Here is a 22,451-nt window from a genome sequence, read left to right as displayed (position 1 = left end):
TCTTCTTGTTGTTGTAAAAGACCTTTCCTTGCACTTGTTTTCAAAAGAGCTCTGTAGTGGTAGATTTGCTGAAACATGTCATGCCCAGTCTAATTAAAAATGCTATCTTATCAAACATCCCTGATGAAACATTACATAAGCCTTGATTTAAGAGAGTCTGAGATTAACGGGATCTCTCTAATTCTGATTATAGTCTGGAACAGAATTCAGGATTCTCTTTCTAACTTTCAAATGCCTCCATGGCCCCGCCCACCCTACCTCTGCAACCTTCTGTAACCCTACTATTTACATCATGTCTCCCATATGATTTATCCCTACTGTCTATCCCTACCCTGTCCTTTGGATCCCGTTCTCGAATCCTCCACTTTGCCATCTCCCTCACTCTTCATATTCAAAATCTGTCTGAAGACCTTTATCATTGACCACACTTTCAGCCACACTTTGTCCCCTCTCCTGGACCCAGGTTTTTAGTCAGCAGTGCGAAGCATTTTGAAATGTCCTTCTGACCTGAAATGGACTATATAAATATAAATTGTATCTTCGACATCATACAGTTTGAATGATACAAAAACCAAGTTACCTTGAGGCAAAATGATTACCGCTGTCATTTGCAGATGGGGTTATCTGTTTGCAAGCTCATACAATTGCACTAAATTATGTAATACTGTATAAATATGAAGGATTACAGATACCTGTGCAGCATTATTGTTTTTTAATTGCATAATGTTTGGCTCAACCCATAAATTAGCTTCTGCTACAAATCCAAATGATGGCAGTCATGTTATTACAATACAATATTCACGGTACGAAGGTGCACCTATTTTACAACTAGACTTTGTCGAGCAACTCAGGAGGCACTTCATTTGGTAAGAATACATTGTTATTCAGGTTCATGAAGCACAATTGGAAAGTCAACCATCTGAACAGCAAACCAATGGCTAACTGGAATTTTAATCTTTGCATGAGTTTATCTTGCCCCCATTTTGAACCAATTGTTTTCTGTGCTGTTGAAATTATTTACTTTGGGGATTTTACTTGGAATTATTTTAGCTGATGAGGTTAGAGGATCTCACAAGGCCAGATCTGCCTTGTTTATCTCACATGCCGATAGGACAGTCATGAGTCGTAAAGTTGTATCTGAATTGAAATTGTTCCAAGAAATGATACACTTTATCCAGTACCACATGCTTCATCTCTTGAAAGGAAGTATTATTTCATTGTTGGTCACAAATCCATAGCCTATTGTATTTCTGGACAAAGTCAGGTCTAAGGAACTTTTTTAAAAAAAACTCAGTCGTTATCTTTGACTACAGTTGAACCATTTCCTATAGAGCTTCCTTTGTGCTGTTGCAGGTTCCCTTTCTGTTTCAGAATTTACTTCTTTAAAAATGTGTTTAACTTAATTAATCGGTTCAAACTCAGTGCTAGTGTTTCTTTTGAAAGAACTGAACTGTACTTCCCCAACAGGGGAAGCGCGGAAGAGCACATGGGTGTTGTTGCTGCTATTTGTGTCAAATATTAAAGGACATTTTATTTTCCTCCATTTTTCTAAGCGATAAACTATTCGTTTGTTCATATAAAATGAACTCGCCAACGAATAATGTTGACCTGCTATAGTTCGACCAAAAGATATAATTTTGGCTTTAAGAAGCACAAACTGAATATATGGTGAAAATGCATCCATGGGGACGCTGTCTCTGGGCGGGAGCTGAGGGCTGTGCGTGCCCATAGAATCTGGCACAACTTTGCCACAAGGCAATCTCATGCGTTAGTGTGACTTACACGGGGTTCCTACATCAGAACAGCTCAGCTCAGCTCGCCCCAATGTGTTCTTTCCAGGGTTTGTGATGTTTAGTCAGCATTTTCCACGTTCAAGCACTTTTTTCAATCAGTTTAATCTATTAGCCCATGCTATGTTAGCTCATTTTCATGTGGAGCATCAATTGAGCTCAGCGCCACTGAGGTAGTGAGTGGATGAAGATCTTATTCTTCATTGCCATTCAATGACCTCTGTTGGAAAATACACATGTAAAAATATTAGGGTAGGTTGGATTTCTTTCCTCCTCCCCTTTCCCTTGGTTGAACAACCTGTTCACGCTTTTTACCTCCAATTACAGAATTGGAATGGCCATGGCTAGGTGAAGGTATAAAAAATAGCTATTGAGGGTAACTTGTACCTCAGTTTAATTCTGTAACTTTAGGACACAAGGAGAAAATTCAAGGTCTTGGATGACGAGTCACAGATTCTAAAGGGTTAAAAGTCATCTCAAGAAAAGGTGACTTCTGTCATTTCCATCTCTAGATACAACAACAAGATTACATTTGTATAGCGCCTTTCACGTCAGGAGGACTTCCCAAGGTGCTGGACAATGTACAGCATTTCAGACCCGAGCTGGGGTCAGGGCGGGAGAAGGGAGGCGGGGGAAGCGGGGTGGCCGATGGCATGGTCGAAGAGGAGGGTCTTGAGGCAGGACTTGAAGGAGGCTAAGGAGGGGACGAGGCGGAGTGATTGGGGGATGGAATTCCAGAGGTTGCGGGCAGAGTGGCTGAAGGTTCTCCCGCCAATGGTGGGGTGGGTGGGTTGGGGGACGTGGAGCAGGCCAGATACGTGGTCTGTACACATGCAAATTCCTTTGAGTTCCAGCTGAGTAAAATGGGAATTGGATTAAAGGGGTCCTGGAATCTCATTTAGTGTATAAACCTCGGGAATTGCTGTAGACCATTATATCTTTAGGCCATTATAATCTTTGATCCAAATAGCAGAGGTGTGAGGTTACATATGAGAAAACCTTCTGTTTCTGGATCAAACGATCACAACTGATAGGCAGGGCATTGTTTTTCCTGGGCACAGCAGACTCGCGGGTTAAGGGCACTAACACTATGTTGTGGCTGCCATTGCACAATTTTACTTCTGACTGCTTGGGGACAAGACTTAAAATATCTCCTGCGACAAGGAGGAAAACCTTCTAAATTCAATGTAGTAAATTCTGAGAGAGCAGAGAAATAATTGATGGAATATGTCTGATGTCTGTTCGTAAATGCACCTTGGCCAACAAGTCATTGTGTGGGAGAACTCAATATTCTTTGTTAAAGAGATTAGTTGGACTTTCTTTGAAAACGTAAAATCTGTAATTGAAAAAGCAAAGAAGAGCCGTCAAGCGTTTTTCTTGAATTGGAACTGCTCAACGCAAAGTCTTAAACCCCCAGAGGGTAACTTAACTCCTCAAGAAGTGTTTATTGTTCTCAGTTTAGTGCTTAAATTAAGGATTTCTTGTACATTTTTCTCACAGTTAGTCTTCTATCACTAAAATTATGAAAGTTATTTTTAATCTATCAATCAGTTTGCAAATACAAAAGATCCGGTAGTGTATGGGTGCACACAGGTCTAATATGATAGATTTACTGCTGGTCTGGAAGCTTCCCCTGGTATCTGTATATAATAATAATAATTCTTGCATTCGATATAGCGCTTTTCATGTCTTCTAGACGTCTCAAAGTGCTTCACAGAATATACTGTAAAGTGAATTGACTGTATATTTGTGGGTGAAATGCGGCAGCCAATTGCGCACCGCAGTATGGCCTGAGGTGGTAAAGAAATATAGTTCTTTATCACAAAGCTTGGACATTTTTGTGAATGGACAATTTTAAGACCCGGGCCTCTATCGTTCTACACAAGCCACAAGCGTCGAAGAAAGGACATGAAGAGATTGACAGCATGCGTCCGACATCAGTTTTTAGGGCTATGAGAGAAAGTAGCTGATGTTTCTCTGCTTATTCCCTTCCACTGAAAACTGCCACCTCGTGTTTTCTCATTGATCCCAACCAAAAACTGTAGCTATAGCTTGGGCAAGGGTATGTCTTAGTCCCAGCACTGATGCTCTTCAGCCTAGCCGCCAAATAGCACCTGCTGAATAATCCCATGGAATTTGTTTGCAATGCAAGTCTGTGATTCAGACAACAAAATGCTATCTCCAGTGATATATTAACCTGTATAAGTGAACCCGAATTTCAGTGTATTAAATGGTGTATGTCATTCTCAGTCTTTCATTTATCAGCAAACAGAAGGAAATGATGTAAACTTTCTTCCGGAGATGCTGAATGGTAATAAATAAATGTTGTGTGCAGACATTAGTTCAAGTCTGCTGTCAGCCAAAGAAGAAAAGGTTGAATTTCAACCTCCCAATGAGGAAAACACCCTATTTATCTGACACATTTAGAAAAAAATCAGGAATATAATTTTTAGTGCCAAGTGCTTAGTTAATCAACGATAATTAGCGCAAAGTGCTCTTACTTAACTATCAGACAGCACCCTTTCAGATAAAAAATGCTTTACTTTAATACAGCAGCCTTGCTGACCTCACTGACTCAAACTGGTAACCTTCTATTTATTCGTACAGCAAAGCTGCTGCCTACTTTATTATCAGTGATGCCTTGAAAACTACTTTCATAGTGGCAACATATGAAACGCAGTCTCTCATTTGAGTTGAGATGGGTTATTTTGATGGGAAATACAGGACAGTGTAGGCAGCTCCAGAGATGGATGTGGGAAGCTGAGATGGTATAAGTGTTTTGTCACTGCACCCAAAGAAGGTACTTAGTGGAAGTATGTGAAGTTCCCTTTTTTTTATTTTGCTGACTTTGGGTGCAATCAGGATTGGGGATGTTCATACTGAGAAATGGAAGACAATTTTTTGGGGGGAATCCAATGCCAGCATTAAACATTCCCAGGTCAGATGCAGCACGTTCTGTCCATTATCAAAAGAGCATCTCTTTCTTGGCCAGCTTGACATTTTCCATTTCAGACATCAGCCATCTTTGCTTTGCCTCTGTGCGATACCGTCAAAATTGAATTCACACAGGAGCCTTGTTACCAACAAACAGAGGAGACGTTCATCCATCAGTCTGCAGTGGATTCAAACTTAGGCCACAGAGGTGAAAGAGCAGTGTATTAATCCACTGTATGGTTCAGTTCCACTTAGAGATCAACGCACCAATCATAGACCTCACTCTTAAAGGAACAGTTACCTCCATTTTTGGGAGGCAATTCTAGTAGATTGTTTTTGGAATATTATTCAAAAAGCTGAACACTTGTTTTATTTTGGATTAGCAGCATAACTTCAATTCAGTGTGAAGTCACACGATCCATAGGCGGCCAAGGACAAAATGTGTGGCTCGGAGAAGGGTGTTTCTCCCAGTGTCCTGGCCAACATTCCCCCAAATATAATTGATCATTCACTTCATGGCTGTTTGTGGGACATTGCTGTGTGCAAATTCGCTGCTACGTATACCCACAAAAACATAGTCACTCCACTTTATAATATATCCTATGAAGTGCTTTGAGACAACTCAATGTGAGAATGCACTATTAGCAATGCAAGGATTACTATTAATGTAAGGACGATTATTACCTAAAACCAGGGATGCCTGTGATGCTTCCTTTCCCTCCCCAAGGTCAAATATACAGTAGCTTGCTAACTAGCATTGGCAGCTTTTGTCTAACAAACAAGAATGACCATTTATCCAAGTTATCAGTACAAATGGAATAATATCCCAGAGAGGAAGATGGGCAAAACATTTTCAGTTTCCTAACTTATTTCTTTCTCACATTACATTGACTCCTAAATTATAATAATATTAATGCCCCAGTTCTGATGAAGGGTCGTGGACCCAAACGTTGACTCACTTTCCTTTCTCCATAGATGCTGCTTGACCTGCTGAGTGTTCCCAGCAACTTCTGTTTTTGTTTCAGATTTCCAGCATCTGCAGTATTCTGCATTTTGATAATAATAATTATGCTGGTTTGCATACCATTAGTGTATCACAACATATATTTAATATAGCGCCACGCTATCTTTTATTTATTTTTTAAATAATCTGATATATAAATCCATTGGGGGAAAAAAAAATAGATCCAGCTGCAAATACTGAAAGTAAGCATTCCAGGGATGCCTTTAGTATAAAACTCTTAGATTGTGGCAGAAATTATAACGTGCAGCTGGGCTCAGCTTTAACTTATCTGAATACTAGCTTGACATTTTAACTAATCTATGTATAGCAGTCAATTTAATAAAGAGTGGACACTTTTTCTTACTATAATTGAGTACAAATGGATCTCTACTTCAGGGCTGAAATGCCTGAACCCAAGGTTTTATGATAAGGTAGCATCTGAATCACTAAGGGAGAAAGTAGACAAGGTTTTGACACTCCTAATGCTCTTTTCTGCTATCTCTTTGCTTCTAATTCTCACTATATTCTACTCTTGCACACATGTACTTGATGATCTACTCTGAGGCTCCGCTTGCCTCCTCTATGTCTCTGCATCATCTTCAAAAGGCTACAAGCCTTCCCAGACCACTCAAATCTCTGATTTCAATGATGCTTCTAATTAGGCGCTGCTGAGTGAAGACAGTGAAGTCTAGGTACTTTCAGTGCCTTTCCAACATGTTACATGTGTCAATGGGATCTAATTTGTAATACAGTTTTTCTTAACAGAATTCATTAATTCTCCTGTTAGAATTATAGCCAACTGGAAATAGGAATGGAATTCCCATGGGTTGATGAGACATGCTTTCAGTTAAGAAAAGAAATCTTCATTTGGGTGACTTTAATTCCTATTAAAGAATCCTGTTAAGAAATATAACAAATTAGAATCATATGTGTGTTAGACTCTCTCTGGTGTGCCCTGATCAAATTGCAACGTTTCTTCCTCAACCAGGTATCAAGTGAGAAATCGAAAACATGTGACTGTAAGGCTACCGCTAGGTTCTTGTACTCTACAGCTTCTATTTCCAATAGTCATATTAGGACAATTTCAGAGCATAAGGGCAGATGGAACAGCTCAGACCCAGCTGAGTTCCTTCAACTGGTCACATTGTTAGCTTGAAGCCTCCTGATTTCACGAAGGTGAAAGAGAGAGGTGTTGGGGGGCACTTGTTGGCAGATGTTGTTATCACTCCCAGTATTTGGGTGCCATGAAACATGCCAGCACCCAGTGGAGCTCTGGGTTAGGTCAGATGGTTCTTTAACTCTTTCTGAACTGAGGTTTCTTCTTTCAAATTCTAGGCTATATTTACTTTGATAGATCTGCATAACCTCTAGTATTAGGACATTGATAACTGAGTATTGTACAGCAGGTCTTCACAACCTTGCATTTATTTTATAAAACGTTTATAATCTGCTATACTACTTGTCTTTACTTTTGATGTAAAAGTGAAAGGCCTCAAAGGGTTTGGCTGAAATCAAATCCCTTTTCAATGACTAAATCTTTTTTGACTGAATGTTGTGAATTTGAGCATGATTCATACATCTTTTACACATCGTCTAATTAACAGATGCTACAGATGACCTTGCCCATGGATAGTGAAGACTGTTCCTACTTTGGAAACGACCTGTTGGAATGCAGCCATATCTATAAAGAAGCTGTCATTCTCCAGGAATAGGGTTGGCAGAGGGCAGTCTGTCCTCGACAAAAATTGTGAGGTGTGATATAGATTCCATTAAAAGGATAAAATAATACAAATATTGGGGAGGGAAACACCATGTAATAAATAATAATAATAATCCTTACATTTGGTATAATGCCTTTCATGTGGGAGGGGAGGACATCCAAAGTGCAGTGACTGTACCATTATTTTGATAGCATTCCTATTATAGTTCCACAGGTTTCAGGTTTTTTTCAAGTATTGCCTTTGGGTTGGATTGCCTTCTCTCCCTGAATGGATGAATGGGACCCATCCACTTTCTGCCAATTTATTCAGAATTAGGTCTATTAAATACTATTGACCCGCCCCTGGAACCTGAAACATTTGATTTGTATTAAAGTGGAACCACAGTTGGGTATCCATGGGTAAGGTTACCTGTAGCATCTGGTAATTAGATGATGTGTAAAAGATGTATGAATCATGCTCAGATTCCGTCCATCATCACTCCTATCCTTAAAAAATCCCTCCCTGGACTTATCCCTGCTCTCAAACTACCACCCAATCTCCAACCACCCTTTCTTTCCCAAAGTCCTGGAACGAGTTGTTGCTTCCCAGCTTCCCTCCTTCCTCTGCCACCACTCCCTTCACAAATCGGGTTTCCATGCTGCCAACAGCACAGAAATAGCTTTGGTCAAAGTGACAAATGACAATCTGTTCATCGGTGACCAGGGCTCCCTCCGCCTTCTCATCCTCCTTGACCTCTCTGCTGGCTTCAATACTGTTGACCACTCTATCCTCCTCCACCGCCTCTCCTCTCACCTCAAGCTTCATGGTTCTGGCCTTGTTGCATGGTTCAGAGCGTACCTCTCACACTGTCTCCACTTCATTTCCACAAACGGTTTCTCCTCTAGCCCTCACACAGTCTTGTGTGGTGTTCCTCGGGGCTCTGCCCTTGGTCCCCTCCTTTTCAATATCTATATCTCTTGGTGACATTAGCCACAGGGTCAACTTCCACATGTATGTGGATGACACCCAACTCTACCTCTCTGCCTCCACCCTCGGCTCCAGGACCAATGATGTGCTGACAGAATGTCTGTCAGAAATGAAGTCCTTGATGAGAGCTATGTTGCTTCAATTGATCGTCAACAAGACTGAGGACCTCCTGATTGGCTCCCATCAGTGCCTCCACATCTCAGGCGCTGACAGCATCACCATCCAAGGATATACACTCCACCTTACTGAGCCAGTCCGGAACCTTGACGTCTCGTTTGACCCTCAACTATCCTTTCCACCCCTCATCCATGCCATATCCCGATCTGCCTTCCCCCACCTCAGCAACATCGCCCGGCTCTGCCATGGTCTCACACTGCAGGCTGCCGAAACCTTCATTCACGCATTCATAACATCCAGGCTTGACTATGCAAACTCACTGCTTATCGGCCTCCCCAACTCTTCCCTCCATAGGCTGCAGATCATCCAGAACTTTGCAGTCCCTGTCCTCTCCCGCATCAGGTTCCGTGACCCTATCAACCACATCCTCACCCGACTCCACTGGTTTCTTATTATATAGAGACTGCAGTTCAAGATCCTGGTCCTCACCTTCAAAGCCCTCTATGGCTTTGCTCCCGCCTAGCACTGTGACCTCCTAACCCCCTATCAACCTGCCCGCTCCCTCCACTTAACGGGCTCCGGCCTGCTTCACATCCTCCTCCTCGCCCGCCCCACCATTGGCAGGCCGGCCTTAAGCCACTCTGTCCCCATCCTCTGGATCTCCATCCCATGGTCCCTCCACCTCGTCTCCTTCAAGAACCATCTCAAGACCTTCCTTTTTGACTGTGCCTTTGTCCATCCTCCTTCCCCCCCTTCCCTCCACCCTCCCCGATCAGGAACCCGAGCTCGGGTCCGAAACACTGACTGTCCAGCATTTTGGGACATCCTCCCAAATGTGAAAGGCGCTAGACAAATGTAATTTTGTTGTTGTTATCGTTGTTGTTCTACATTGGTGTTGTGTGACTTTCTCTGTCAGGTGGTATTATTCCCAAGTCGAACTGTTTTGCAGCCAGCTTGAATAAGAAACAAAGCTTTAAAACTCTCTCCTAAGCGGACTGAAAGCTTTATAGTTGATTTGAAAGTTTACTGTGAAATGTTTTACCGTAGTACTCTTATTACAATGTTCAATTGGTTGACTTTCACATGAGTGAGAGACTTTACTTTAAAGACTAAACTTTCTTAAAGTGCAATCAGATTGTCTCGAGGATCTCCTGTGATTCTATCAATGTATGTTTGCAGATCTTGTAAATTACTTTCCTGCCTTCAATATCCATTTCTAACCTGTTGTTTAGGTTCCTGTTTGAAAAAGAATAGATTGAGGCTGTACATGTGTGTCTGTGAATGCTGAAATATCATCTCTAGGCAAAGGAAATTTAATCGACCCTCAGCAACCATCATTCACTTCACTTTTCTTTCATTGCTGTATTCCTGTTATGATACTTGTTGCCAAGACAGTGAACTTATTGCTAACTCCAGCAGAGATCTGAATCATGTCAAATGCAAGTAAGAGGAAGAGGAATAAATAGTGATAGTGGAAAATAAAGATTTCAAGAAACCTGCAACAAATTGTGTGTTCTATTTCCAATGTCATTTGCATTACCCTGTGTGCTTTTCTCATTTTATTTGAATATTTTGAAAGATTTCCATTGTATTCCCCTTTTGCTTTTCTTTCAATGGACCAGTCACAAGGAAGGAGGGAGTGCGTTGAATGTATATGAGTAATGCTCACTTTTCTCTTTTAAATCTCAAGCTTATTGTGTGGGTTGAAAAAGGAAAGTGGCATACTGTCTTCTGTGAAATTCAAAGCCATTATTATTTTACTGCTGGTCTGTAGTGAAATACTGTCCATAATCGAAACCAATTTAATGCATGGACCTGCAAGCAAAATGTCCTTCATAAAATGTAGTTAATTGGTGTGAATTGATCAGCCTTGCTGGAGATCAGCAGGAGAGTGTCTCTTTGCTGTCAGCTGACTTTTCAGCATCACTTCACGCAGCCTTTCTCCTAACACGAAATCAGTCGATAGCAGGGGAATTAACTTTCTTCTATTTAATTCAATAGGTCCCTCCAACACTGGGGTGCATTCGTGCACTGATGAAGATGATGTATTGTCCCTACTGCCGCGGCCTGCCCACTGTGAAGCCCTGCAACAACTACTGTCTCAATGTAATGAAGGGCTGCCTGGCCAATCAGGCTGATCTGGACACAGAGTGGAATCTTTTTATTGGTAAGAAAGAACAATTTAGTATTTAGAAGAATCGTGAAAAATAAATTGTTGGGACTTCAAAGTTCTGGAATGCATTGTTGCAAATCAACTTTGTTCTTCCCTACTCAAGCCCCTCCATTCCAGATTTCGCACTGCCTACACTCAGAGACGGAGCTCATCAAAGTCACAAATGATGTCTGTCTTCTCTCTTTGTGATCAGGGCTCCTTTGTCCTCCGGACCTCTCCACTGTGTTTAACAATGTTGATTATGTCACTCACCTCAGTGTAACCATACTTACATGATTCAAGTCCTACTTAATAACTGCCATCACTTTGTCTCTAAAAATGATTTTTCCTCCCACCCTCACCTGGTAATCTGCAGGGTACCCCAAGGCTCCATTCTTGGCCCTTTTCATTTCCTTATTTACATGCTCCTTCTTGGTGATATCATCCACAGACATGGGGTCAACTTCCACATGTATGTCGGTGACACCCAAATCTCCAGGAGAGTATGTTTAAACTGCCAACTGGACTGATTCCTCCAAAACTCTGACTGTGCATTTTCAGGCTTGCATGTGTTACAAAAGTGCCAGTGTTTCAAAGCACTACTGTACATATAAATATCCTATAATACTGGAAAGCTATTGGAGTGACTAGTACAAGGCTGGTGCCCACAAGGAAATGGATCAGTCATGAAATGAAGTTAGTGGAGACAGCAAAATGGTTAGAGAGTGAAAGCAGCTAACATTAATGTGTCGCTCTGGGCTTCTATTAGCATTATTTTGCTCAGCAATCATTCGCCTGCTTCAGATCCCTTGTCTGAACCAGCCCACCATTGGTGCCCCACTCTTTGGAACTCCCTCCACCGTGCACCCTCCTTTGCACATCAATCCATGCCTTGAGACCAGTATTTTCAGCTATGCTTTTGAACATTTTGCTCTTCTCCCCCACCTCCTCAGCCCCTCATTTTTTCCCCTACCATCCATCCAGCTTAGGCTCCTATTCACCTTGAGTTCCCATTCTGCTGTGTGGAAACATCTTCCCAATGTGAACAGTATTGTATAAATATTTTCCAATGTGACTGGTGCTGTAAAATGTAAATTAATTAAATAGGTACTGCAAATTATTATGGTTGTGTTGGAGGTTCCACAATCAAATAAGCATGCATAGGACAAAGCAGAGTTTCCATGACTCCAATCTGTAGGCATTGAGCAGAAAGCCAATAAGTACCCAAATTTGATGAGGTTAATAGTGGTGTTATTGTCAGCCTCTGCGACTGAACCACACTCATCCTGCTTCCGCATCCCCTAAAATATGCATTAAACCCCTAACATAATCTACACTTAGCAGTTTCACAATTTCTTATGCAATTTTTGCTGGACACTTCATGAAGGAATAGGTACTCCCATCATACTGTCAAAAAAAAGCTTGAAATGTAGGAGGATTCAGAGTAATCCAATTTCCTCTTTGGAGAAAAATCTAATTTCTGCTCTTTAACTTAAGAACCTTAACTCGAGTTCCTCTAAAAACATATCAAATGTATTGTTTTACAGAATTAAAAGAGAGCAAATTCTGCATTTTTTGGTCTTAAATTTGTCTTCTTTGCTAAAGATGGTGGAAAATTCAAAGGAAGGATGACAGCATGCAGAATTTCCTGGCCGTTTGTTTATTCTTTTAAGAATGACCTCCTCCCACCCAGTCAAACCCCACCAGAGATGATGTAATTAATTCTCCAAATGCGAACAATAAACAACAACAACTTTGATTTATATAGCGCCCTCCACACCGGATAGCATCTCAGAGTGCTTCACAGTAACGGATCCCGGGACCGAGCCGGGGGAGGGGGAGGAAGGTGACCAAAAGCGCGGTCGAAAAGAAAGGACTTCAGCAAAGACCTGAAAATAGGAAGGGAGGGAGCGAAACGAAAGCAGTGAGGAAGGCAGTTCCAGAGCCTCGGGGCATAGTGGCTGAAGGCATGGCCGCCGAGGGTAGAGCGGAGGACTCGGGGGAGGCCAGACCCGGAGGAACGAAGGCAACGGATACTGTTTTGAAGAGAGGCGGTCAGAGAGGTAGTGGGGTGCAGAGGAGTGCAGGGACTTGAGGGTGGGGATCTTGAAGTTGATCCTCTCTGGGATAGGCAGCCAGTGCAGTCTGGCAAGGACTGGGGTGATCGGGGAGTGGAGTTTCATGGGGGTAAGGATGCTAGTGGCAGAGTTTTGAATAATTTGGATTTTATGGATGGTAGTGAATGGGAGACCGGCGAGGAGGGCGTTAGAGTAGTCCATCCGAGAGATGACAAAGGCATGGACCAGGGTTTCAGCGGCTTTTGGGGAGAGGTATTGGCGGAGACGGGCGATGTGTCAGAGGTGGAAGAAAGCGGTGCTGGTGAGGGACCGGATGTGGGGGAGGAAGGATAAATGGGGGTCAGACCTGACGCCTAGGTTTCGTACAGGTTCGGAGAGTTTTAGGAGGTCGGGTAGGTGAAGAAGGTGAGAGCCGTGAGATTTTAGACATTAATGAGAGCCAAAGAGTATGGCTTCCGTCTTGTCAACGTTCAGCTGAAGGTAATTTGCACTCATCCAGCCCCTGAGGTCTGACAGGCAGGCTGACAGAACATCGGGGGACTGGGGGTCGCAAAGAGAGGTGGGAAAATAGAGTTGGGTGTCGTCTGCATACATGTGGAAGTGTACCCCATGTCTGCGGATCACATCCCCAAGAGGGAGCATATAGATCAGAAAGAGGAGGGGGCCAAGGATTGATCCTTGGGGTACCCCGCAGGTGACCAGGTGAGAGCGGGAGGAGAAGCCGTTTGTGCAGATATACTGCTGGCGGTTTGTGAGGTAGGACTTGAACCAGGCGAGTCCGGTCCCACTGAGTTGGATGATGGAGGAAAGGCGGTGGAGGAGGATGGCGTGATCAACTGTGTCGAATGCGGCAGAGAGGTCCAGGAGCACAAGGAGACAACAACAACAACAAGATTTCATTTATAGAGCGCCTTTCACGTCGGGAGGACGTCCCAAGGCGCTGGATAGTTGGGTCGGGACCCGAGCAGGGGGAAAATGGTCAGGGTGAGGGGAGGGAAGGGAGGGAGCGAGGAGGGGTTAGAGAGTCGAGTGGGAAGCTGAAGGCACGGTCGAAGAGAAAGGTCTTGAGACCGGCCTTGAAGGAGGAATGGGAGGAAGCGGCGAAGGCACTGGGGAATGGAGTTCCAGAGCCTAGGGGTTGAGAGGCTGAAGGCCCGGCCACCGATGGTAGGGCGGTTGGGGCGGGGGATGTGGAACAGACCGGAGCCAGAGGAACGGAGGGTACTGGCAGCTAAGTAGGGGGATAGTAGGTCAGAGAGGTAGGAGGGAGCAAGGACGTGAATGGCCTTGTAGGTGAGGATGAGGATAGGCAGAGGGAGCCCTGGTCACAGATGGAGAGGATGACATTTGTGACTTTAGAAGGAAAAGACTTGCGAAGGAAAAGAAACATTTTAAATGTGTGTATTCTGCTCTGCCACCTCACAAAGGATTGAAGCAAAGCTATTGATGCACTAGTTCTGTTCTTTTGAACAAATAATGCCCAATGATTTGCAATAGCCAAGAGTGGAACAGGAATAAAAAATATTCAATCCAGAGCATTCAGGAAGAGACTGCAATCAAGTTAGCCCAGCATTAATTATTAATTTACTGGTTGACTTACATCAAATAATTTTGTCAAAAATCTGGGGTACTTCTTTCACTTTATTGTACTGTGGGTTTCAGTAGTGTATTATCTGGGAAATTACCTTTGGTAATTATATTTATTTATGCGTCCTATTACCCTCAGAGCGAGCACAGGAAAATAAATATTGGAAAGGAAAGCAACAAATAAAATATGCCGCAGAATTTCAATACATAAATATATAAATTAAACATTAAATGATCACCACACTCTTTCTCTTCTCCCACTCCCCCCCCCCCCCCCACCAATATTTGGGATGTAAAATTACTGTTTAGCTGATTTGTATATTTTTTCCTTTCTCAATAATCCCTGAATTGAGTAAAAGTGCTTTTCATGTTGGAAGAACATGTCAAAAGTGCTTCAGAATATTTACTGTTCGACCCTGAGCTGTCCTTTCTACCTCATATCCGCGCCACAACTGGCACCGCCTTCCATCACCTCCGGAACATCGCCAGACTACGGCACTACCTCACCCCTCACGCTGCGGAAACTCTGGTCCACGCCTTTATCACCTCAAGTCTGGACTATGGGAACTCTCCCTTCGCCGGCCTTCCCGGCACCTCCCTCCACAAGCTACAGGTCATTCAGAACTCTGCAGCTCGTGTACTGTCCCGCACCAGGCTTCACGACCACATCACTCCCACCCTCGCTCGCCTCCATTGGATTCCCATCCCCCATCAAGATCCTCACCCTCACCTACAAGACCATTCACGGCCTTGCTCCCTCCTACCTCTCTGACCTACTATCCCCCTACTTACCTGCCCCTACCCTCCGTTCCTCTGGCTCCGGTCTGCTCCACATCCCCCGCCCCAACCGCCCTACCATCCGTGGCCGGGCCTTCAGCCTCTCAGCCCCTAAGCTCTAGAACTCCATCCCTCAGTGCCTTCGCCTTGCTTCCTCCCTTTCCTCCTTCAAGACCAGTCTCAAGACCTTTCTCTTTGACCGTGCCTTCAGCTCCCCTCTCGACTCTCTACCCCCTCCTCGCTCCCTCCCTTCCCTCCCCTCACCCTGACCATGTCCCCCTTGCTCGGGTCCTGATCCAACTGTACAGCGCCTTGGGACGTCCTCCCAACGTGAAAGGCGCTCTATAAATGGAATCTTGTTGTTGTTGTATTGTAAAGTGGAGTGACAGTGCATTATACTTTTATGCAATTTTCTTTCTTTGTAAATTATTGTTCACCATCAATCTGATGGTGTAGCCAGAGAATGAGAATAATTGTTTCCTTACCCCGAAAAAACTCTTATTTTAAGTTGATTGGTTGTGTTCCTTTGTAGCCACTGGTCCTTTTAATGTCCATGCATTCTCCAAATGTGTTTGGTGACAATCGCTAGAATTAGTCAGTTGGATTGTCCCTGTAATGTGCTCTGCACCAAGCTGTAAGTAGGATTCTCTCACTGTTAGGCACAGTGGCCTTGTACAGCAAAAGCATTGTTCGTGTTCCTAAGAAGCTTTTCATGGATTGAGAACCTCTCCACCATCTCATCTCCAGAGAAAAACTCCAACCTGTTCAATCTTTCTCCATAGCTGTATCCACTCATCCCTCAGAACATCGTTATCTACGCTGTACTTTTTCCATGTTCATCTACAAAAATGAATTGCTGCAATTGCAATACCCTTTATTTTTATCACAACATCAACCTGTTTGTAATATGAGTCCGACATCCTGGTCACAAATACCAGGTTCCTGCTAAGTGGAATGCAGTAAGCACTCGTAGGATTTGCTTTCACACACATCAATAATAATAATAACCCTTGTATTTGATATAGAGCCTTATCACGTCTTCGAGACGTCTCAAAGTGCTTCACATAATATACTGTAAAGTGAATTGACTGTATATTTTGTGGGCAAAACGCAGCAGCCAATTGAGCACAACAGTGTCCCACAAACAGTTCGTGGATTGAGTGACCAATTTATTACTATTATTTTTTTTAATGCATTATTACCCCCGGAAAAGCAATCTGCCAATCGACTAACAACCGGGTTCCTACTTACTGTTAGATAAACAGAAGAGGGAGGAGTAAGGAAACTTGGCCAACGTTTCGCCGTGCCGTGAATCAAACCCAGGTCTCTCGCTTGCGAGGCAAGTGCTCCAACCACTGAGCTACAGGACTCCATACGCAACAAAAGAATGCAGCAAATCAAGGCAGCAAAACAAGAGGGTTCATAATTGTGAAAGGCAATTTAAGGGCATACAACAGAAAATATTTCTTCTTGTATAGTTTATAAATTACTGGACAGATTAGCAGGAATGTTTTTTGTGACCTCGATGTTGGACTCATTTCACAAACAGCTTGATGTTGTAATGAAAAGATGGTGGGGTAGATATGCTGGAAAGATGCATCAAATGGACATAATGGCTTTTTTTAAAAAAATCCTTTCTTTAGAAGATCACAACAACAAACAAAAATTGCATTCATAAAGTACCTTTCACTTTGGAAGGACATCCCACGGCGCTGAACAGTGGAGATCAGGACCTAAATGAGATTAGGATGAAGATGATCATTTTTCTAATTTGTTTGGTCATTTTTTACTTAAACTACCCTACCTTAAATTTTTACCTCTTAGGTGGAGAGAGAACATGAAAAAGCAAACTAGCACAGGTGCTTGTAACTTCTTCTATCAAGGTATGAATGGATTACATATTAACTAAGCAGGAATGTAAAGGGCAGTTCATGTTCTTCCTCCTATTAGTGCAGCCTCGTAACTCAAGAGAATTTTTGGCAATGTGAGGTTTCATGCAATTATATCTTTACCCATTCATGCTTATTGACAGAGCTATTAAGGAGTTGCATTTGCTGTGTCTCAGAGAGTCCCCCAGGCTTGGGGGAAGGCTGAGACAGCTGCAAGAGGCCCCAGTTAAGACTGTCAGAAAGAGCAATTTATTGATGTCGACAGTCTGGTCCATGAATAAAAAAGGACTGGATGGCTAACTGCTTGCACAGCCTTGCACCTTGAATGCTTGCTTTCCTGCATTGAACATAACAAATGTCAACACAGAGCTTCAAGTTAGTGACTTGAGATTTACGTAACTTATGTAAGGCCCAAGAAGAATGGAGCCAAATCCACTAGCAAGCAGAGATGGCCTGGGAAGTTTAATTGAAACATACGGCAGATTTACGTACAGCAATGGTATAATGTCATTGAGGGACCAAGAAACATTCTTGATTCTTTCAAAGTTTTGGATGAAGTGAGATTACTTTGAGAAAGAAACTGAGTTTTTATAGAAATTTCCGAGTGGTTCAGAGGTATTTATTGCCAGTGGGGTGATTGTTTTGTGTAGGCAAACAGAGCAGCCATTTGCACTAACACAATCCCACAAACAATCACCAGGGAGTGACCAATTAATCTGGAGCATGTTTGGAAGATAATTTGATGACACTGATGATGGTGTGACAGCCATCATTGTGCCACAATGGGTCCTTTTATAAAAGATATGTTTGGGGGGCAAAGCGAAGCTCTGAAACTTGAGACAAAATTAGCAGTCAATTATCAATAAAATCTCCAAACACCCATATGATGAGTGTCCAATTTATCTGAGCAGCACATCAAGAGATGATTTGTTCCCTTTTCCAATAGTGTCTTGACTACCCCAACTCCCTGCAACTCTTCCCTACACAAAGCCCAGATCATCCAGAATTCTGCAGCTCGTGTCCTCTCCTGCGCCAAGCTCCTCGAACCTATCACCCCCATCCTCGCGCAGCTCCATTTGCACCCCATTCACCAGACGATAGGGTTCAAAATCCTCTTTCTCGCCTTCAATGTGATTCAAGGCTTTGCTCCTTCCTACCTCTATGACCTGCTAACCCCATAACAACCTGTCCACTCCCTCCGCTCAGCAGACTCCAGCCTGTTCCACATCCCCCCCCCTCCTTCCACCGCCCCACTATCGTCAGTCAGGGCTTCAGTCTCTCTGCCCCTTCCCTTTGGAACTCCATCCTACATTCTCTTTGCCTCGTTTACTCCCTTGCCTCCTTTAAAAGCATGTCTCAAGACTGTTCTGCTACCCTCCCTGCCCTCCACCCTCCCCGATCCCAAACTTCCTGCTCAGGTCCAAATTCCTGACTGTCCAGAGCCTTGGGACATCCTCCCAACATGAAAGGGACTATACAAATGTAATTTGTTGTTGTTGTTGTAGTATCGTAGACTCTTTAATATTTACCTGAATAGCAAGAAGGGACCTTGGATTAGCAGCTCATCCAAACAACAGCACCTCTGAGAATGCAACTTTCTCCCATTACTTATCAAGTCCCAAATAAGGTCTTGAACTTATAAACCATAGGAAAGAGTTCTATCAGTTGAGCCAGACTGACTGCTGAAATCATGAACTATTACCTTGGCTTTTGTTAGCTGCAGTAAAAACTCCAAATCCCAGGTTAGATTCTCATTTACATTCTCAATTGATGTGAGTTATGTCTTGGCTTGACAGTTTGATGTTTTAATCTGTCTTTTGATGGTTTATCATTGCCGAGAGTTGTTTCAGTTCATGTGCATGGCTCTTGTTTTCATTTTCACTGTTCCAGTTTCTCTTGGTAGTTTGTTCTTCAGTTCCTTTCATCAAAAGCTCTCCTTGACAAAGGGCCCAGTGAGGAAGAAAAAGAAAATTGTGCTTGTTAAAAAGATGACAACTAAGATAGTGAAGATGAATTGCTCCATGTGTCTGTATATTTGGCAAAAACTCTAGGTCTACTATCCAATAGGATATTATAAAGAAGTATCTTTCATAGTACATAATATATTTTTACATATAGTATACTATCAGATGTTACGATTCTCATTCCACTACACTAATAAAGATACAGAAAAAGATGGAAACCAAAACAGATTTAAAAACGTCTGCTGTTGATCAGACACCTTCAGAGGTATTTCAATTACTTTTAAGTTCAAATAGCTGTTGCATCACAAGATGGAAAAATCAAATGAATAAAACGTAAGGTTAGATTTTCAATCAGCAATACTCCCAAAAGGTTTTTTTTCTATGTGATGATGTGTGTTGAATGCAGAGGTGGGAGCAGTTTGATCAGTCGTGGGTTGTGTTAATGTGTTGCATTGCCTGTGGGGGATTTGCAGAGTTGGGTTGATACTCTTGCTGCCCTTGTCTCCACTGAGTATATAGACTACTGTACCTCAGTTGAACAGTTCACTGTTTCCTGCAAAGTGAAATTATTCCCCCAAAAAGCAAAGAGCAGAATAGTCGGGGCAAAGATTGCTGACATCTCAGGCAATCAAACTTAAACAGCCCAACAAAGAGCTGGAGTTTTGAAGATTTATTGTTCTGGATATTTCACAAAATGTTACTTGTTGCCATGACCTAGCTGCCTTGTCCTATTACTCCCCCCATCCCTGTTTTTTTAGGCTTATGTGCAACTATATTGTATGCTTAGTGCTTAGTCAAGCAGAATAATTTCACAAGGAGTCAAACTGTTGTGCTTTGAAGTTATGACCAAGCTGATTTTGCTTTTGTCATTGCTGGTTGATGTTTGTTTGTTCAGCTTGTTGTGCAGTGGGTTGTCATTTGATCTCTGATGTGGTGGATATACAGTATTGGTGCAGTAAGCTTTCTGATGACCAGGTTTAGAAACATGAGGCAAAGCTAAATCTAGAGGGCCGTGCCACCTTCATCTCACCTCACTGAAGATTCTAGACGGGCTCAGTCCTTAGAACAGCTGCTCGGATGTGTTTTGTCAGCAGGTTTGTGCTGCAGCAGGTTTTCTGTGCACTGCACCATGGGCTCACGGTTGCAGGTTCACCTCTGCAATTGCCTCTCACACCTCAGTCATGAGAAGCGGTCCCAAGCTGGAGCCCCAAATACCTTAAGACCATTGTTTTAAAATACAAGGTTGTGCAGAATTTTGGAAAATTCTTAATTTTGAAACAGCTTTTTTTCTCTCTACGGTATATGGTTTTAAGAACTGCAGGGAAAAAAAAGGATTAAGACTCATTCTGAGGATTTTACAAAATTGTGCACAGTCATAGATTTTAAGACCAGGATCTTACAGTTAAGACCATTAGAATTTGGGTCTTTTTTTGTAAGCCTGTGTCTTGTAACTGACGGGCAAGTTGAACAATTCCTAATTCTTAAGCCTGATCTCCAGGCAACACAAACCATTGATCACAGCTGATGCAAGATTCCCCCATAAAGTTGCTAGTCCACTGCTTCTCGATGAAAGATAAAGAAATTCTCTTGAGCTTCTCTTGTGAATTTCAAGGGTCACATTCAAAGTGACATTCAGAGGCTTGAGAGTAAGTTGAATTCAAGAGGAATTTTTTGTGTCTCATGCCTTTTTTTTTCTTATGTTTGTGTACCTACCCTTTGTTATGTCTATGGTATTAAGATGTCCTAGAAAGGTAAAAGGGAGGAAATATGACAAGGAAAGCGAATCCCAACTTCAATTCTGTGATGGCACTGCAGCGGTGCGACTGGCCACTATATGTACCAGCCACAAACGGCAAAAAATTAAGGCTTCAGTAACACATTATTCATTCTCTGCTCTCTGATAGAACCAGACAAGTGTTAGCCTGGCTCAGTTGCACTGTCACCTCTGAGCTGAACTGACTCCAAGGTGACATGTCTGGTAACGGAATGTCAGAATCAAGTCAGGACTCTGGTGGTCTTGGCCAGGCGGGTCCACACTATTCCAGGGCACTGCTGATAACAGCACAGCCAGTCTGGCTCATCGGCAGGATTTGGAAGGGCAGACCAGTCATTTGGGGCAGGAAATCATCCCGCACAGATTCTGATAATCCTGCACGACAAAACCTTAACGGGTAGAGTGGACCTAGTTAGACAAGCAGCGGGGAAGCATGAGGATTCCATTCCAACAATATCTCTGGGATTTCCATGGTCGGATGAATGGAAATCACAACTAGCTTTGAATACTCAAGCATGGTGATGGGTTTCCACGTATGTCAGACACCTAGCTCCCACCCACAAAAAGGATAAAAGACTGTTTTACTGGGCCTTCTGTGATGGGACACAAATGAGAAGTGGCTTTAATGACTCATCCAGTCTAGTTTCCCCCAAAATAGGTCAAACATGAGTATGTGATACATCAACAAGAATAAACAGGTGCAGTTTTATACATTAATTGATCTTCAAAAGGAGCAGTTTTAGCGAGAACCCTTCTTTAAACTATCTATGCTGCATGTGGATCAATTCATATTATAATTCAAATATTTAAAACCCTGTACCAGACAATTTAAATAGAATTTAATGAATTTGCATTGACTCATTAGTAGAAAATCATTGCACTCATGAATTTACAGCACTGTTATTGATGAGGGAGAACACACACAAAATGACTGTCACTAAATGTACTCCCAAAACATGTGTGTGTTCAGTTTACTTATTTTAATTATTTTAATTAATTAGTTTAATTATTTTAGAATTCCTTAGAATATTTATGGAGTCCTGCAGCTCAGTGGTCAGAGCGAGAGAACTGGGTTTGATTCCCAGCAAGGTAAAACCTTGGGCAAATTTCCTTACACCACACACCTAATAATAATCCCTCAAGAAAAAATAACAATAAATTGGTCACTTCAATCCACGAATGTTTGTGTGACACTGCTGTGCGCAATTGGCTGCCGCGTTTCGTCCATAAATATACAGTCAATTCACTTTACAGTATATTCTGTGAAGCCCTTTGAGACGTCTAGAAGACGTGAAAAACACGATATCAAATGCAAGGATTATTATTATTATTACTGGGTCTCAACTCAAAGCACTCCAATCCCATAACTAGACCACTTGCTCTTTTCCCAGTGCTTTTTATACTTCCTGTTTTCTGTTTATTGCATTTTTCTTAATTGTCCTTAATTCTTAAAATGTAATCACCACAGTGACACATTGCCACTGAATAATAACCTTCAGTAACTGAGGCATAATATGTCAAAATAAAACTTTGGTTCAAAAAACAATTTGTTAGTACCAGTTAATAAACACTTTTTGTCCTCACAAGCAGAGACATTAAATCACAGGGTGTTTTCTGTAATTTCATTCAGCCCTCTAATACCGTTTGGTAAAACTTCATCAGTGGACTACCTTTTTAAATGGTAAAACAACAAGCACTT

The 22,451-nt window shown here is 42.5% G+C and overlaps 1 protein-coding gene across 1 annotated transcript in view; it reads left to right on the top strand.

Moving 5' to 3' along the window:
- LOC103176935 (glypican-6-like) overlaps nucleotides 1–22,451 on the top strand; it is a 198,965-nt gene that overhangs the window by 74,331 nt on the left and 102,183 nt on the right. Inside the window, exon 3 of the mRNA XM_042334103.1 lies at nucleotides 10,533–10,698. Within this exon, the coding sequence (XP_042190037.1) occupies nucleotides 10,533–10,698 (166 nt within the window). The remainder of the gene's footprint in view (nucleotides 1–10,532; nucleotides 10,699–22,451) is intronic.

Source organism: Callorhinchus milii, unplaced genomic scaffold, assembly GCF_018977255.1.
Source record: "Callorhinchus milii isolate IMCB2004 unplaced genomic scaffold, IMCB_Cmil_1.0 Scaffold4, whole genome shotgun sequence".
NCBI classification, from domain to species: Eukaryota; Metazoa; Chordata; class Chondrichthyes; order Chimaeriformes; family Callorhinchidae; genus Callorhinchus; species Callorhinchus milii.
The sequence above is the reverse complement of the archived record's forward strand: the minus strand, read 5'-3'. Positions and strand labels throughout refer to the sequence as shown.